We start from the raw sequence: 17,621 nt of genomic DNA, 5'->3' as shown, positions 1-17,621 counted from the left end.
GTAGGTATCATCGATATATTTCACCAGTTAGTGGCTGAACATTGAAGAACAAGCATTAACATATGCCACAGTGAACACTAGAGAGGATGCCATCCCCAGCAGAGCTGACAGAGGAGAAACATAGCACTTCAGCAACTTTCAGAGTTCATAGTGTGTCACCACTGGTGGCTCTTTATTGGGGTCTCCTCCTCTCTCCAGATACAGGTCATTGAAGGGATATTGCTTCGGTCCCTACAAGAAGAGATAAAAAGAGTGGCAAATTCACCATTCACCAAGTAAACTATGGGGTAAGGGCAAAATGTCTCATCCCACCCATACCCAAACCAAGGCTTACAATTTACAACTTATATTTCTTAAGTGCTTCAGCAGGAAAGTAAATTCAGAGACACACTTCTTTGTATAAATCCATGTCCTTTAACAGAAACATCAAGGTGGTCTTGCATTTAATCTTAACCAACAGTTCATCTCTCAGCATGAGGATAATGCACAAGCTGTTTGTGTATTCCAATGTATTTTACAGAAGTACATTCCAAATGATCTAGATCATGAGACAACTGAAAACACAGGGCAGGAGAAGAGAGAAAAGATATCTCTCAAGCAGATACACACTGGGAAGGAGAATACCTACAGCAAAGAAGAGCTACTGGAAGAAGTATAGCTTAAAATTAGTTCTCTGTAGACATGACCTGCTCACTATGAAGTGGAACCTATGAGCTGAGCCACAGCAGTCAAGAGAACAGATCAGGCTTGATGAGGCCTCAGGACATCCCTTGGCCCACACCCTGGCAGCAGCAGCGTTTTGCATTCACACTCATCACTCTGCTTCAGCAAAACAGCCCTTCTGGGCATTGACAATGACAAGAAACACAGCTACTTTTCCTCCCTTTACCCAAGGGCGTCACTCACCACAGGCCTGTAAGACGGATAGATCTCTCCAAGACCAAACATGATCAGCATGGTACTCAAAAAGATAAGGAAGTGTTTACGCATGGTGTGCCAGGGAACTGGAGTCGGGGATGTATCAACACGGTTTCGAAGATACATGTCAAAGTCCCAGTGCATCTAAAGAACAAAGAAAAATGGCTGCAATTTACCAACAGTGCTCAAACTGCTTTTATCAAGGGACCAAGTGCTTTAAAGCACTGACAAAACTGCCAGAAGCTGTTTTATCTCCACCTCAGGGGAGATAAAGCCACAGAGAAGATAAGTGAATTACCTAAAGTCACAGCATATTGTCACTTACAGCAGAACTTAGGACTCCAAATTCCATCCTGTGCGTATATCAGGCAATATGATTAATTACGGGATAGCAGCAGCTTTTATTTATATACATAATCACTGCACCTTAGATTTATTCCCCAGCACTGTTGAAGGGCCATGGTATTAATTGATACCCTCATCTATGGAAGTTCACTCACATACCCAAACAGAAATAGCAGTGTTATTTCAAACAAAGCATCAACTACCTGCCATTTGGAAGCTAGTTACTCAAAACAGGTAGAGCACCTGCCACTGTTACTCCATGAGAAACAGGGGTGGTAGCAAGCTAATGACCCTCCTGATTGAAGAAGGGCATTTAAGCTTCTACCTTGATGCACACGTAGGGTCCCAAGCATTTTCTGCCTATAGTCTCCTTTCACATTAATAAAGGCAGAGAAGCCATTAATTTGCAGCTCAAGTACTGCTTCTAGCTCTTAATCTTTCCCCTTTGCACACAGACCCATTTGCCATCAAACCCAGAGAGCCAGACTGAGCAGAACTCAGGTGCCTAAACAAAGGCAAGTGCTGACACCTGGGATGCACCAGTATATTGCACTTAGTCCCCAACTGCCAACCCCACATGCAAGGGTACCTATACAAGGCTTCCTGTAGGAACCACCACAACAACACAGAATCACCATGGTTTTTTTCACGTGTTTCTACAGTCATTAGAACACGCACTTTACTGTGGTACATTTGCTACGATGCTCTGACATGTTTATACTGTGATATATTATATTACATACACATGCTTACATAATCTCTTTTAGTAAGGAGAGCTCAAGTTAATCACCAGGTTCAGTAATCAGTTAGATTGTAGCCATTCACAGAAAGACCAGGCACTAACTGAAAAATTACTCCTGACAAGAGAGTCTGAGGAACTTAAATTCTGAAAGTTAACATAAATGCTCTATTCATCCATTTCTCTTACTGATATCTTGCAAACTTCCTTCAGAGAAAATCTCCTTAATTGTATTCTATCCCAAAACAACCCTGGAGCAATAAAGCAGCAATAGCTACTTCCATTGTACTAAAAGGACTCAAATGATGGCTTCTTTGCTAAATGATTCTGAACTAAGCTCTCATACTGAGTCACATCAGGCAGAGAAAATGCATGAGACTTTCCTATGTCTACAGAGAAACTTCGTAAAGTCTCCTTCCTCAGTAAGATGTTAACAGTCCTCAGCACTTTCAAATTATTACCCTGATGGCAACTGACTGTCCCTGCGGGAATAGGCAACACACACCTGCGCTTGACAAAGCAGTTACACAAAGAATTAAACAGAAAGCCCTAACAAGATGTGCATGTTAGTATTTAATAACAGTAGCACTGATTAGCAGCTTGAAAAGTGGTACTAGCATTCCTACCGGCTCTCCCCAGTTATGCCTCATGTCTGGCTGGTCCCACTGATACCAGGGGTCTCTCTCATGCAGAGACTTATCAGGGAGCTTGGGATAGTCACCATACCTGTGAGAAACAGACAAAACCCTCAAATATATAAGCAGCCTGTATTCATTTAGATACACCTTGTAAGGAGACACTATAGGATAAGCTTATGGAAACAGAAGACTTCAGCATTACTTTGTTTCTAGAAATCCTATGTATGCACACTTTAAAAAATGCATACATGGAACTAGCACAATCATTACCTTGATACCAGTCATTGTAACAAATTGTGTTACTCAAAGTGGCCTTTTTGGGCTATATTAGTAGAAAGAAAATGCAAGCTTAACTGAAACACAAACCCCTAGTTGTACTGCATTTTGCACCTGTCAGAATATTCCCCACTATTTAAACGTCTCCTGAAATCTTCATTCCAGAGATGGCTTTCATTTCATCCCTCTTAGCCTTGCATTACAACAGCTTATGAAGTGTCTCATACAGTATTTTATTCACACAGACCTCCAACTCATTCCACTTCTTCCTATTTTAGAACACTGATGTGTGCTTTCAAAGCTCTAAGCTCACAGCGCAGCATCTCCAAGCATTCGAGACTGCCAGCCGGCAGCGCCTGCCCGCAGAGCCGGGAGGTGCCGGCCTTGGCCCGATCCCCGACTGCAGAAGCACGGGACCCCCCAGCTCACCCGAAACCGTCGTCGGGGTAGGGCTCGTAGTCCTCCACCCGCATGTTGTACTTCTTCGCGGCGGCTGCCCGCTCCTCCGGTGTCCGGGGGTACGGCCCGGGCAACAGGTCCTTGGACATCTCCGAGGCTGGCGGGAGAGCAACAGGGCAGGGTGGGCGCGGGCGCCGCCGGCAGCCGCGGCCAGGCCAGGCCGGGGAGGTCGCGCCGCTCTCACAGCCCGGCCCCCGAATCACCGCCCCGCCGCCCCAAGGGCACCCACCCCGCCGCCGGCCGAGGGCCCGCACTTCCACTTCCGCCTCCCCGCTCACCCGCCCGCGCCCCCGGGGGCGCCGCCGCGGCGACCCGCGCCGCCCACAGCCGGGCGGCTGCCCGCTGCCAGAGGACACCGCGGAGCCCGGCTGCCGCCATCACCTCCACCGCGCAAGCGCGGCCGACGGTGGCCTGTAGGGACATCAGTGCGCAGGTGGGGCGGGGCCGCGTGGGGGGCGGGGCCTGAGGGAGAGGGGCGGGGCGCGTAGGGGGCGGGGCAGGCGCGGGGCAGCAGCGACCCCAGCCGCTGCCTGCGCTGCGGGGTGCGAACGGCCCGTGTAGGGCATTAATCAATCAGCTGCTGTTATAACATTGACATAAGAGCTAATGGACGGACAGGCCATCGGTGCGATATTTTGCTGTGGCCGTCATCATCTGAAGCGGGGTAATGGGAACTGATGGCCGGTGTTACCTTCCAGACGCAGAACAGCCTCCTGCGGAGCAGCTGGGTCGATGCTCAATCGGCTCGATGCCCTGGCTGGTGGTGTTATGCAAATTGCCTTCTTTGTATCAGTATCAATATTATTAAACTCAATACCCGAATAAGATAATCATCTCCGTGGAGCCAGGAAATGTGAACAGCTGAAATGGCATGTTAATTTAGTGATGCTATTCTTCAAATGTAAACAATATATTATTGTAGATAAAATCGATATGAGCGTTAAAGGATTTTGCAGTTTACTTCATTATGTAAACTCTGTGGTAGTTGAACTCATTTTCCTTCAGTTATTCACATCAGCCGTAACGGGTAATGTCTCAATAACGATCTACATATAAACCTTTGCAGCTCAAAAAACATCACGGACTATTTGTCATAAAAGTCATTCCTTCTAATAACAACATTAATTGCAAACCTACTAATTGAATGAAGATAGTGATGAACCACAAAAATATGTGATACACAGTGTGCCTGAGGTGGGGGCATAGTCGCAGGCTAGAATAGGAACCTTTCACTTTCCCCAAAGAAAGTCCTCATTGTGTTGTTTTAGGGACAGTGTCTTAATTCAGCCAACTCCCTTGCAACTGACTATGCAGTAAAGTTAGTATGTCAATTCTTTATTTAATAAAGTTACTAACTCAGAGCCTAACCCTCCAGCGCAGAGGCTGCTGGAGGGAGCAGTGTTCAGTGCCTGTCCCACAGGGCCTGTACCATGTGGTGCTTTGGGGAGAGCAGCATTGCACTGGAAGTGGGGAAGTTCAGCTCCCAGCTGCACTGTGTGGGCTCAGACCTTGCTGCAGGCTTGGATCATGGTCAGCTGCTTCTTACATTGGCTCTATCACTGGGTATTTAGTTTCCGGCTTATGTTTGAGCCTTCCACAGATGTGGCTCAAGATTCCAAAGCATCCAAATATGTTTGCAGATATGTTATAAAAATTTTTCTTAACCTGTACAGGAGAAGTGTTGTAGATTTAAAGGGTGAAGCAGCACTCATTTTCCTCAAAACTAAGCACATGAATAAATTCTGGAAGGATAGAGGAAGACAGATTTCATTATTCTCATGAAGGCAAAGCTCTACACAGACAGAACAGCAAATCCACCTGCTGTAAAATGAAAACCAGTGAATCAGAAAATCGTAGAGTTGTTTGGGTTGGAAGGAACCTTAAAGACCATCTAGCTCCAACCCCCCTGCCATGGGCAGGGACACCTTCCACTAGACCAGGTTGCACAAAGCCCTGTCCAAGCTGGCTTTGAACACTGCCTTTGCTCTTTGGGCAACCTGTGCCAGTGCCTCACCACCCTCACTGTAAAGAATTTCTTCCTTCTATCTAATATAAATCTGCCCTCTTTCAGTTTAAAACCATTATCCCTCATCCTATCCCTACATTCTGTGATAAAGAGTCCATATCCGGCTTTCCTGCAGGCCCCCTTTAAGTATTGGAAAGACATTATAAGGTGTTCCTGGAGCCTCCTCTTCTCCAGGCTGAACAACCCCAACTCTCTCAGCCTGTCCTCATAAGGGAGGTACTTCAGCCCCCTGATCATCTTCATGGCCCTCAAATGGACCCACTCCAATAGGTCTATGTTGTTCTTATACTGGGGTCCCCGGAGCTGAACACTGTACTCCTGGTGGGGTCTCACAAAATCAGAGAAGAGGGGGAGAATCCCCTCCCTCGACACTCCTCTTGATGCAGCCCAGGATACAGTTGGCTTTCTGGGCTGTGTGTGCAGATTGCTGGCTCATAACGAGTTTTTTGACCACTAATCCCCAAGTCCTTCTCCACAGGGCTGCCAACAATCTACTCATTGCCCAGCCTGTGTTTGCACGTGGGATTGCCTCAGCCTATGTGCAGGACCTTGCACTTGGCCTTATTGAACTTCATGAGGTTTGCACGGGCCCACCTCTCCAGCCTGTCCAGGTCCCTCTGGATGGCACATCCCTTCCCTCCAGCGTGTCAGCCGCACCACACAGCTTGGTGTCGTTAGGAAATTTGCTGAGGGTGCACTCGATTCCACTGTCCATGTCAGTGACAAAGATGTTAAACAGTGCTAGTCCCAGCACCGCCCCCTGAGGAACGCCACTTGTCCCTGCTCTCCACTTCGACATCAAGCTGTTGACAGCAACTCTTTGAGTGCGACCGTCCAGCCAGTAACTTAACCACCAAGCGATCCACCCATCAGATCCATGTCTCTCCAATTTAGAGACAAGGATGTTGTGCAGAACAGTGTCAAATGCTTTGCGCAAGTCCAGGTAGATGACGTCAGTTGCTCTTTCCTTATCCCCCGATGCTGTAACCCTGCCATAGAAGACCACCAAATTTGTGAGGCACAATTTGCCCTTAGTGAAGCTGTGTTGGCTCTTACCAGTCATCTCCTTATTTTCCATATGCCCTAGCATCATTTCCAGGAGGATCCACTCCATGATCTTGCCAGACACAGAGATGAGATTGACCGTCCTGTAGTTCCCCAGGTCTTCCTTTTTTCCCTTTTTGAAGATGGAGGTTATGTTTCCCCTTTTCTAGTCAGTGGGAACTTCACTGGACTGCCATGACTTCTCAAATATGATGCACAGCGGCTTAGCCGCTTCATCCGTCAGTTCCCTCAGGACCCGTGGATGTATCTCATCAGGTCCCATGGACTTGTGCACCTTCAGGTTCCTTAGATGGTCCTGAACCTGATCTTCTCCTAGAGTGGACCGTCCTTCATTCTCTCAGTCCCTGCCTTTGCCTTCTGTGACTTGGGCAGTGTGGCTGGAGCACTTGCTGGTGAAGACTAAGGCAAAAAATTTGTTGACTACCTCAGACTTCTCCATATCCTGGTCAACCAGGTCTCCCATTTCTTTCCAGAGAATGCCAAAGACCAAAATTTTCTCAAGAGTTGATGCCTCACGTGGCAGTCTTTCTTGGGAAAGAGCAATCATCATTCTTACTGCTTCCAGATTAAAAGCAGAATGTCAACATTGTCTCGGTTAGTAAACATACATTAAGAAAAAAATTCAATAGCTTAGCCCTAGGCATGCAATTTAAGAAATCTTGCTAAAATGATGTCTATTTGTGATCAAAAGGTGCGTGTTAGTTACAGTAAGCAGCGCTACATATATTTTTTTGTAGCAAATATTAATTAAACTTTTAGTTTTCAGGCACAAAACACAGCTGTATGTTTTCTGTAGATGGAGTGAGGACAACGGACTGTTTGCTGTTTTCATTAGGGACATGGCAGTGGAGCAGCTCCCAAGGAGCAGTGCTCATGCCCCGTCATCTGCTGGTGACCTTGTGAGGGGAAGGGGCAGCCGGCTGAAGGCACGCAGGGTGGCACAGAGCCAAGCACTGAGGACCACGAAGGCCCGCACAAGACTTCACAGACGATCCTTTCTGTTATCTGTAGCGGGTTTCTCCCCGCGCGGACTCCCAGCTCTCACAGATGTCCAAAAACCTTGGAAAGTGCCTAAAGGCCGAGGGGAGCGGAGGCCGCCCCCAACCTCCCCCCGCGCGGGGGCGCTGCTCGCTGCCGCCGCTCGCTCCTGCCCTCCCCATGGTGCCCCTCTGCCTCCCGCCTTCTCCCTTCGCTTCCGGCGTTGCCGTGGGCGGGCGCCTTCCGCTTCCGGCTTTCTAGTTCCGAGTTCTCCGGTGGAGGCGGTGATGGCGGCGGCCTCCTCCTCCTCCTCCTCCTCGGCGGCGGCTGCGGGCTGCTGGGAGGGCCCAGGGGTAGCGGCAGGGCCTGGCTGGACCGATTCCCAGTTTCGTCGTTACTCTTTCGAGACGCGGCCCATCCCGCGGCTCAGCTACAGCGACCCCCGCGCTGAGGAGCTCATCGAGAACGAGGTGCGGTGGGCAGCGGCGGCCCGGCCCTGGGGCTGCGGCGGGGCCGGGAGGCTTTTGCCCCGCGGCGCGGGGGCTGCCAGCCCTGCCCGTCTGGCCGTGCAGAGCAGGGCCCGCAGAGCGGCTCGCAGCGTGCGGGGCTCTCCCGGGTCCTGGTGCCGTCCCGGGTGTAGTCGCCTCCCCGTCCCGGCTCTGTCCATCCGGGCTGCCGCTCTGTCTGCTGGGGAGCGCCCGCCTTGCCCCCTTCCTGCGCGGGCTTGGTTGTTGCCGGTGTCCTGTTCCTGTTAGTTGTAGTAGACAGTTCTTTTCGGTGCTACAGCGTTGAGTTGTGAAGTTTGCAGAAAGCGTTTGCTTTAAGTGCTTTGTTGTCTGGATGGAAGTCGCGGGTGTGTAAAACCACGGGCACATGTTGGTTATTTTCTAAGTAAAAGTGACCACAGACGTGGAGGTCGCCTTGCAATAGTGGCTCTTGTATCAGTTCTAACAAGCTCAGTCTCGTTTTGGTAAGATTGCTAGTTGTTATTTTTAAAGAAAGCCTGCAAGAAGGGAAGTTGTGCATGCACAGCTTGGAAACACAGCAGCTGTCATTCTTGTTTCGGTTGCTTACTAATTATAGGTAATGTCTTTTGTCTTCCTTCTGGTTTTGGGGTTTTTTTGTGTGTGTAGAAGGAGTGGGGTAACGTCATTTTTTTGATGGCTGAAGGTTATCTGTGATCCTCTGAGGAAAGAGAGGAGTGCTGTCTCAGTTTCTGGATTCAGAGGTATCTTTCTGCCAGCATTTACCCCTTCATAGCTGAAGCTGGAAGTGACCAGACAGAATCTACTGTGTCTCTTTGCTACGTGGCAGGACCAAGCAGGCCTAAAACTGTTCCCAGCTAGTGTTTGTCTAATCTCACGTGTTAGAGATTAGCTAAGCAGATAGTGGAATCTGTCCCATTGCTACCAGGAGCTTGCTGTAGGAGGAGGCCACCACTTTCCTAAATCTTCCTGTAATGTTTTGCATGTGTTTTTCCCCAGACCAAGGTATTTGATTACTCTAAATGCTTTTTTCCAATTCCACATTTTCAAAGAGAGTTTGTGTGGTTGCAGTAATGAATGTGATGGTTCTCAAGTTCAGGAGGTGCTTGAATCAGTAAACTTCCTGTTTCTCTCCAGGAGCCAGTGGTGCTGACAGATACGAATCTGGTTTATCCTGCTCTGAAATGGGACCTGGACTACCTCCAGGAAAACATTGGCAATGGGGACTTCTCAGTGTATAGTGCCAGCACACACAAGTTTTTGTACTATGATGAGAAGAAGATGGCCAATTTTAAGAACTTCAAACCCAAGTCGAGCAGAGAAGAGATGAAGTTTGCTGAGTTTGTGGGCAGACTCAAAGAAATACAACAAAAAGGGAGTGCTGAGAGGTAAGTGGATGTTTCTCCATTTCAGCAGATCTGAGTAGGGGGTAAGTTTCTCTTCAGTGAGTGTTGATGATTAAAACCTTTCAAACTTTTTTTTTATAGCTGTTTTCTGCAGGTCTGCTAGTTGACAGCAGGTTTGTTACCTGATTAAAAAAGTCATACCATCATTAATCAAATTGTTCACATTGTCTGCAGAGCTTTATTTATTTTTTTCTTCTCTATCCAAGGCAGGGTTTGGATGAAGAAAGCCTTAAGGTTCGCTTTCTTTTGGCAGACTCTGGTATTGGTAGAGGAGCTTAATTATCTGATGAAAAAGTACAGGCTATGGCACTCAGCCTTTTTTACAGAATACCAAGGCAGCAGGTACTAACCGTCTCTCTCAGAAAGACAAGAAAAACTTGCATATATGCTGTGTATTTGCCGGTGGTGATGGTCTACACCACTAACAGAGCTGTAAGTTACTGAGAGGAGCTTCACATTTATACGGAATATAACTACTAGCAACTGTACTTAAACCCTCAGTTAATTTTATCAGTCACCCTCCCTCTAAAAGGACTTACAGATGCTTAATTGTGTCATAATTGGAAGCAACTCTGTTCGTGTTCACTTGTTGGCTGTCCCTTTCTCTTCTTTCTCAGCTTTGGGTATGCTTTTTCCAAGAGAGAAGGCAGTCCTTGAGCTTAAAAATGCACTTTTCTTCCAGCATTGCAGACAGTAGTCTGTAATACTGCAATTGTTAATACAGACGTTTGATTCCTCTGATCCTCTACATCTAAATGTAAATGTGGCATGAAAGTAACTTGATACGGAAACATGCTGAGTTTCCTGAGCCCTTTTTTTCCCTCATGCACTTCTAGTAGAAGAGATAAATCTTACCACAAATGAGTTAGAATGGTGGCATTTATTTGGCAATTATTCATGAGTGTGTTTGATATTTGATAGTGACCAGTCTGTTTACAGTTTTCTCCTCCTGCACTGTAAGGGGGTTGTTCTTGCTCTAAATTATCTTTTTTCTGTTGTGTCTGTTAAAGCAGAACTGAGTTCTGTTCCCTTCTGTACTAGGAAACCTTTCAGCAAACTTTGGAGACTTCTTGAAACTGTTTACTTCCACAGGTGTTTATCGTGTGTGGTGATAGAACAGAATCTCTAGGAATTATGTCTCTTTGTTTTGAAATCTTGTTGAAGAGATGCAGAGATACATATTTTTGTTCATGACAAAGCATAATACTTGATTTCTGCTTGTCTCTGGGAAAATACAGGCTATATCTGCAGCAAACCCTGAATGACACAGTTGGAAGGAAGATTGTGGTGGATTTCCTTGGCTTCAACTGGAACTGGATTAACAAGCAGCAAGGGAAACGTGGCTGGGGTCAACTGACTTCTAACTTGCTTCTTATTGGCATGGAAGGTAAGCAGTTTCCTCTGGTCAGCATTTCTGTATTTCAGTTCCAGGTCTTTCAAATGGATTTTCCACCAGTTTCTTAAGTGTTCCTTCAGAGCAGGCAGTTTAAAGCTTTGGGTTGGGAGGGGACTGTTGCCACAACTTAACATGGGTTATAGAGAGGAAACAACCAAAGGAGTAGCCTGTATTTCCCCAGGGATGTACTCTGAGTGCCTGGATGTAATCTGCTCATGGAAGTGCTCTGTGTGATGTTGGGAGGATTGTTTTCAGTAATTGTTAATCATGTTCTAAAACCTGTTTATTGTTTACTTCAGATGCTGTAGATTTAAAATGCTCAGAGTCTGCAGATTTAAGATGCAAAAGGGTTTGCAAGTTGCTCAAAGTAGTCTTCTGCACTTTTTTTAGCATTTCCAACGTCTACCCAGGAGGAAATGTTGATTATTCTATAAAGCATTTGTTATTATTTGAGCTGGTACACTGTGGTGAGGGATTCCATTTCAATTAAGAGCTGAATCTCTTCTTGGAAGGTTAGAGGGCACTGGAGAACTTGAAGATGGATAAATCCTAAAAATATCTGGATAGAGTGGAATTCAAAATCCATGTGGAGACTCATAGGCAGGTGCCTTAGAAGACAGAGGTACTACTACATTGTTGACGAGGACAGCATTCAAATAGAAAGAAATCTCAGTAACTGGGCAAGGAACATATACAGTTTTGTAAAGTGGGATGGCCTATACTTAGTGTGGCTGTCACATCCAATTATAATTACTTGGTAATTCATGGCTGTTCAGTTCTGTCAGCAGATGTTTTTTGCCCTTTGCAACAAGTTGTACTTAACTGTAGTTTGTCTTTGCCGCTTGTTTTACTAGCTGAGAGAACTTCACATAAAAGCACTGCACCAACACTTCCCTAGAGATCATAATATGATCATTGAAATCCTATTAACAGGTTATGCACAGGAATGAAGGAATTGTCTTGAACCAGTGTGTGCTAGGAAAAGGAGTGTCTTTACAGGAGCATGGGATTGTATGATCTTTTTAATGAAGATATGGCTTATCTTAATTCTCTTTAATGAAAATACATATAAAGAGCAAGCTAAAAGAGTAATCTCTGAATTGGAAAACAGCCTGAAAAATGTGGTTGTGAGGGATACAAAACGTCCCACTGTAAAGATTTGATTAAATTTAAGATCTAGTGGTGACAGTCAAGCCTCAGAATAGTTAATCAGACTGATGAGGTACTATTAGGAGCTCCAGTGACAAAGATATTTGTTTACTTGTTGTCTTGCAAAACTACTAGGTCTTTTTTCAAAATCAGTCTGTTAGACTCCTTTCCTCTAGACTAATACTTTTTGAAAGTCCATGCCGCAACTTGTCATCTAAACAGTCTTTTATGAAAAAGCTTCCCATCAACATTCCCCATCTGCTGTTCCTGGAAGCAAGCTGGAAATCCTAATCCTGTAGAGCATAAGGTGCTGAATATGGATTTAATAGAATGGAAATTAAGTGGAGTAGCAACTGCTCAATAAAGACTGACTGATAGAGTGTCCAGTTTGTACTGTTTCTGTGGTCATTTTCCTTGTTTAGTTTTCTGAATATGTGGGAGCATATTTACTGTCTTTAGCAAGGAATATAACTTGCTTCCGTCTTTCATACCTGTACATGAGAGTGTCTTGATTATCATCTTTTCTCTCTGTGTAGGGAATGTGACACCAGCTCATTATGATGAGCAGCAGAACTTCTTCGCTCAGATTAAGGGTTACAAGAGGTGTATCCTGTTCCCTCCTGATCAGTTTGAATGCCTCTACCCTTATCCTGTGCACCATCCGTGCGACAGACAGAGCCAGGTGAGAGTAGCAGATCTGTTCTCTGCCTCATGCCAAAAAAGGGCATTTGTGAAGATGCTAGCTGGGAGGAAACTACACTGGAATTAAAGCTGCATATGTGTTCAGATCTGTTAACTGGTGAATACACTGAGAATAGATGGAATGACTGGTGGTGTTTCTGTTTGTGTCTGGTCCTGACTTGGAAGAGCTAGGGCTATAAACATCTCCTTACTGATAGCACAGCTGGGCTGCAGTTGCTATCTTCTCTGTTCTGTTTCACTGATCATTCAGTCTAATACGGATTTGCTCAGAGACAAATTATAAATTACCTCTAAGCTGGAGGTACTGCAGGACTTCTCAATGGAGTTAAGACACAAATGGGAATGTAAAAGCTAAATAGGGAAAATCAGGATGATTTGATACTGAGAGCTGATAATGAGGACTGTTATTGCAGGAAGTTCTGAGTTTCTTAATGTTTTCTTCTGTTAGGTGGACTTCGACAATCCTGACTATGAGAAGTTTCCGAACTTCCGGAGCGTGGTTGGCTATGAGACGGTGGTGGGTCCAGGAGATGTGCTATACATACCTATGTACTGGTAAGAAGTATGGTGGGACTGCACAGTGACCATCAAACAGGTTTAAAGGGTCTTCTGCATAAAGTGTGGGTTGGCTCTTAAGAGAATTTTATTTTGACTTCTCCAGCAAGTGGGATGTTTACTGTGATATCTTGGGCCAATCTGCTTCTGATTCCTGTCTGTTGGATGCCAGTTCTCCCTGACGCTACATTATTGTGCGAGTACTCCAGTAATGTGTGCAAGAAAAGGATCTGTATTTAAGGAGAGCTTTCCACAAGTTCTGAGGTCTTGATGATGGAGATATAGGGCAAGGCTTGTCTAATGCTGTCTGAACTCATCCATCCAAGGTATTTCACTAAGCTACAGCAATAGTTTATTTTCTTTTTTGTGTGGTTTCCGTGCAGGTGGCACCACATTGAGTCTCTCCTGAATGGGGGGATTACCATCACTGTGAACTTCTGGTACAAGGTGAGTACAAGCACCTTCCTGCACAGATTGGATAGATCTATCCCAGAGGATTTTTTCAGGTAGAGGTTTATTGGCATGTGTTGCCAATATGAGAACTTCATTGCACCAAATCTTTTGCTTTAAAGCTGAAAGTGGTGTGTGGAAAACTGAGTGACTGGGAGAAAATGAAATAATCTACCAATTCAGGAAGCATGCAGTGAGCTATTTTTGATATTTCAGGGTGCCCCAACTCCAAAGAGAATCGAATATCCATTAAAGGCTCATCAGAAAGTGGCGATAATGAGGAACATTGAGAAGATGTTGGGAGAAGCCTTAGGAAATCCACAAGAGGTACAAAAGAGAGCCATATAGTCACTGCTGTTGAAATCATTATGGCTTAATGCAAAACTCGAGATGCCAACTATTTGGCTCTGCAGGTGTCACAATGAGGGTAGGAGAAAGCAGGGTTGCTCTGTTGCTGTGAATGGTTCTTCCTGCTGTCTTCAGAGGTCCTTTGGCTACAAAAAGGCAAGCTCTTTAAATTATAATTCTGGAGAGGACCACTACAGACAATGGAGTAGTTGTTCTTGTATGTGGGGGAAGATGTACTTTGGCTTTTGGCACTGCCAGGAAAGTGTTGCTCTGAAACTCTCCTTAGCTTTCTGGGCAGCAGTGATACCCAGTATGTGCCAAAAAAAGGAAACTGTTTTACCTGTTGAATCCAAACCTCTTAAATAAGAGAAATCTCTTCTATTAAGTATGTGCTTCCCCCTTAACACACCTCTCTGTCCCCTCCGTATTCTTTGCACTTTTAACCAACTGGTATTTCAAAAAAACAGATTGAAGTAGTAAGAGTATACATTTGAATATCTTCTGCTGTTCTGAAAGTGGAAATACTGAGTGTGAATAGAAATGTTTTCATGGTCTGTAACCGTTACCACTGTGCAGCAACTTCTCTTTAGTGCACTTGCGAGATCATGCCTCTTGCCTGAGATTATCTTACTGCCATAGCATGCTGAACTTCCCCCAGTGATCAGGCAGTGCTGAGGAATGGGAGTGGTCTTGACTGAAACCAAAACCTTAGCAAAATCGTCAGTCCTAGCCTTCCTTCCAAGTGACCCCAAGGATTCAGTGAGTAAGAATGTTCCTTCACTGCCTTGCAAAAAAGCACAACCCCTGATGACTATTAGCTTTTTAATAGCATTTGCTGAGAAATCGCAAATATAAGGTGGGAAGTGAAAAAGTCTCAAATACCGTGGATACAGTGTTTTAGTGACAGCTAGAGTTGGGTGTTGGCAGAGAACCCTGCAATTTTGGTAGGGTGTTAGAGGGTGTGCTTAAGGGTGCCCCAGTGTTTTCACTAGGAAATACTTTGAAACTGATTCGGTGTACTTTGGGCTCAGTTTGTGTGCTGAGATCCTCTGCCCTAGGCCACTCAGCTTATAAGGTGTGATGCAGAGGGAGCAGGCTCTGCAGCTGCCATTTCTGTGTAACTGTCCCAGCTAATGATCTGTTTTTGCTTTGAACAGGTGGGTCCCTTGTTGAATATGATGATTAAGGGACGGTATGACTAATGCCTGGCTGCCTGGGTGACTGATGTTGGAGCTGCTTTGTTCACGAGCAATGGAAGATACTGAGCGCTAGTATTGCACGCAGCACTTAACAGACTGATGGGCTTCCTGGCCCATCTCTGCCCCACTACAGTAAAGGGGGCTACTGGAACTGCAAAACCGTTAGTACCCCATTCATCCTCCACTCTCATCTAACTGAACCTCCCAAGAAAGAGTCTGCACTTACTGGAAACTGGATTCATGCTCACTAATTTGTTTTTTCTCCCTCTGCCCTGTTTGCCACAACAAGGAGCATGGCTTCTGTCACTCGGATGTGTTGCTTCAGGGTTTTCAGGCATTTGAAGAAGAGTTTGGAGGAGAACCAGGAATGATCTTGTTCCTTCAGCCTCATGGGGTTTGAACCTCCTGGCTGGGTTTATGTGTTGGTGCCTGCAGTGGATGTAAGATGGGAAGTGCTAGGTTTCACAGTCCTCTGTTGTTTAGAGGACCTGTCCGTGCTCAACTCTGTCACCTTTTTGTATAACAGAAACATGTGAGATGGCCTGTGTGTGATAAGCAACTGGACAAATGGTTCAGTTTATTCAATTTAAGACATCTGTGCTTTGGACTTAGTACAGGGTAGAGATCAGAGTGAATTAATCTAGTGTGTGAGCGCCAAATCCTATGCTCTCCAAATAAAATCTGTGTTGTAGGAGTCTAGATAAATCTTTCTGACAGCTTTCTGTAGGGAGCGAAGGCTTCTCTCCCACTCTTCTGAAGCTGCAGTGTGGTAGAAAGGGGATGTGGCGTTATGAAGGGAGATGCATAAATGCCAGGGCACTCTCCAAGTCTTGACTAATTAAGCCACATTTTAAAATTGAATTCCCCAGGAGTGCCGAGCTAGACTGTCAAAATGCAGTGCCAGATAGGTACAGAGCCTCCCTTCTCCCTACCAGGGGTGCTGGCTCCTTGGAGTAACATGGGAAAGTGCCCTTTTTACTGAAACAGCAAGAATTCCAGTGTGTGTGGCTGTGCACAGGTGTGCGTGTTTGTGTGATGTTATGTGGCTCCTGTCCATCAGTTAAATCCATGCCAGTGTCTGTAGTTCCCTTCCTTGTACAGTCATGTGAAAGAGATCAGGGCTTTCTGTTTAAATGTGGTTAAGTTTATCTTGATCCTTTTTGTGTTCTGCGACTTGACATGACAGGCTGGGAAGTCACAAGACCAGGGCACAGGAACCAGACAAGCCTCTGTTTAAGAGTCCTCAGCAATCACCTTGAAAACTCATTTTGCTTTCCTCTTCCTCCTCCTCCTTTTCCAGCCTCATATGGAGGATGGCTTTTTATTCCCTGTGTGCTGCACTGCTGTCCCTGGTTTGGGGGGTGGTGCAAAGGTCTTGTGTACTTGATGTGGTTGTAATGGGTCCCAAGAGCTAGAGGTGAGAGAAGATGTTTCACAGCCTGTATATCTCATCCCAGAGAATGGTGGGGAATTTGTTCTATTGAGACTTCCCAGTGTTCCCTCTTGTTCTTTGGGGCTTGTTCTGACATGGGAGTCTGATAAAAGTGTTGAGAACATGCTGCTCAAGAAGTGCTCCATCTTTAGCCTCGGGTCCCATCTTTTGCTGGGACAGCTTGTGCACCACTTGCAGGGAGCTTGTCTTGCATAAAGTTGAAATGCTTTTCAAACAGGAGGTCCCAGGGGCTAGTTTTCTGACTGCTTTACAGATCAGAACAAGTGAAGTGTAATTGGCAGCTGCGGGGTCCTTGTTTAATAGGTATGCCTGTGTCACTGAGTCGTCTGACTGCCATGTTACTTGTTGCAGACTCTCCAGAGCTGTGGTTAGATCCAGATGAAGAGCACTCAGCTGGATAATGCTCAGCCTTCAGTTAGGTAGGGAAGAAGGCTAAGCTGCTGAGCCTGGCCAAAAGCAAAGCCTTCCCAGGAATCCTGGGCACATGCGCTTGGTTGAAAGATGCTCAAATGAAATCCCATCTCTGTGCTATTTATTCAGCACATGGTAGTCTCTAGTACTACTTGTTAGACACCATCAACTCTTGAAGCTCAGGGTGGGAGTTTGTATCCCGTGTGGAGAGAGAATGGTACTTACAGAACTTTAGGATCCTTTTTTTTCTTTATTTGCCAAAGGTCTAACTTTTAAAGTGTCTGAACAGGTTTTGCTGCACTTGACTTTGTGAAAGCTCATTTACAATGCACTGATGGACTGACTCCACCCCCCTCCCCCCCTTCCCTTTTCACCTTGTGCTTTCAATGCCCCTTGCCATGGTATTGGGAAGCTGTGTGTGTTCTCTGCTAGGGGTGTGTGTGCAGGGGGTGGGGTGTGACAAACACACGGTACCTTCTGAAGTGTAGTTCTTAAATACAACCAATGTTGAACAACAGAATTGTGTGGCTTTTCTTTTGTGAGTGGCTGTATAAGGAGATGTGTGTATAAAGCTACATTTCAGTCTTTCCAATAACTCTACTTGTGTTCTTCACTGGTGAAAG

At 45.8% G+C, this 17,621-nt stretch overlaps 2 protein-coding genes across 2 annotated transcripts; one reads left to right on the top strand and one right to left on the bottom strand.

The window, feature by feature from the left end:
* Positions 1-3,791, bottom strand: NDUFB8 (NADH:ubiquinone oxidoreductase subunit B8). The gene is made up of 5 exons (XM_074908330.1): positions 3,654-3,791; positions 3,346-3,472; positions 2,629-2,728; positions 907-1,062; positions 1-231 (listed from the first exon to the last, which is right to left on the bottom strand). Exons 1-5 carry the CDS (start codon positions 3,751-3,753, stop codon positions 139-141), a joined length of 576 nt encoding a protein of 191 aa, XP_074764431.1. The 5' UTR covers positions 3,754-3,791; the 3' UTR covers positions 1-138.
* A 3,925-nt stretch (positions 3,792-7,716) lies between these two features.
* Positions 7,717-17,512, top strand: HIF1AN (hypoxia inducible factor 1 subunit alpha inhibitor). Its single transcript, XM_074907334.1, has 8 exons — positions 7,717-7,914; positions 9,067-9,317; positions 10,574-10,722; positions 12,417-12,562; positions 13,031-13,137; positions 13,521-13,584; positions 13,804-13,914; positions 15,093-17,512. The coding sequence occupies exons 1-8, from the start codon at positions 7,732-7,734 to the stop codon at positions 15,135-15,137; spliced, it is 1,056 nt and encodes a 351-aa protein (XP_074763435.1). The 5' UTR covers positions 7,717-7,731; the 3' UTR covers positions 15,138-17,512.
* Positions 17,513-17,621: the final 109 nt, after the last annotated feature.

This window comes from Athene noctua, chromosome 5, assembly GCF_965140245.1.
Source record: "Athene noctua chromosome 5, bAthNoc1.hap1.1, whole genome shotgun sequence".
NCBI lineage: Eukaryota > Metazoa > Chordata > Aves > Strigiformes > Strigidae > Athene > Athene noctua.
This window is presented reverse-complemented; position numbering and strand designations above follow the sequence as displayed.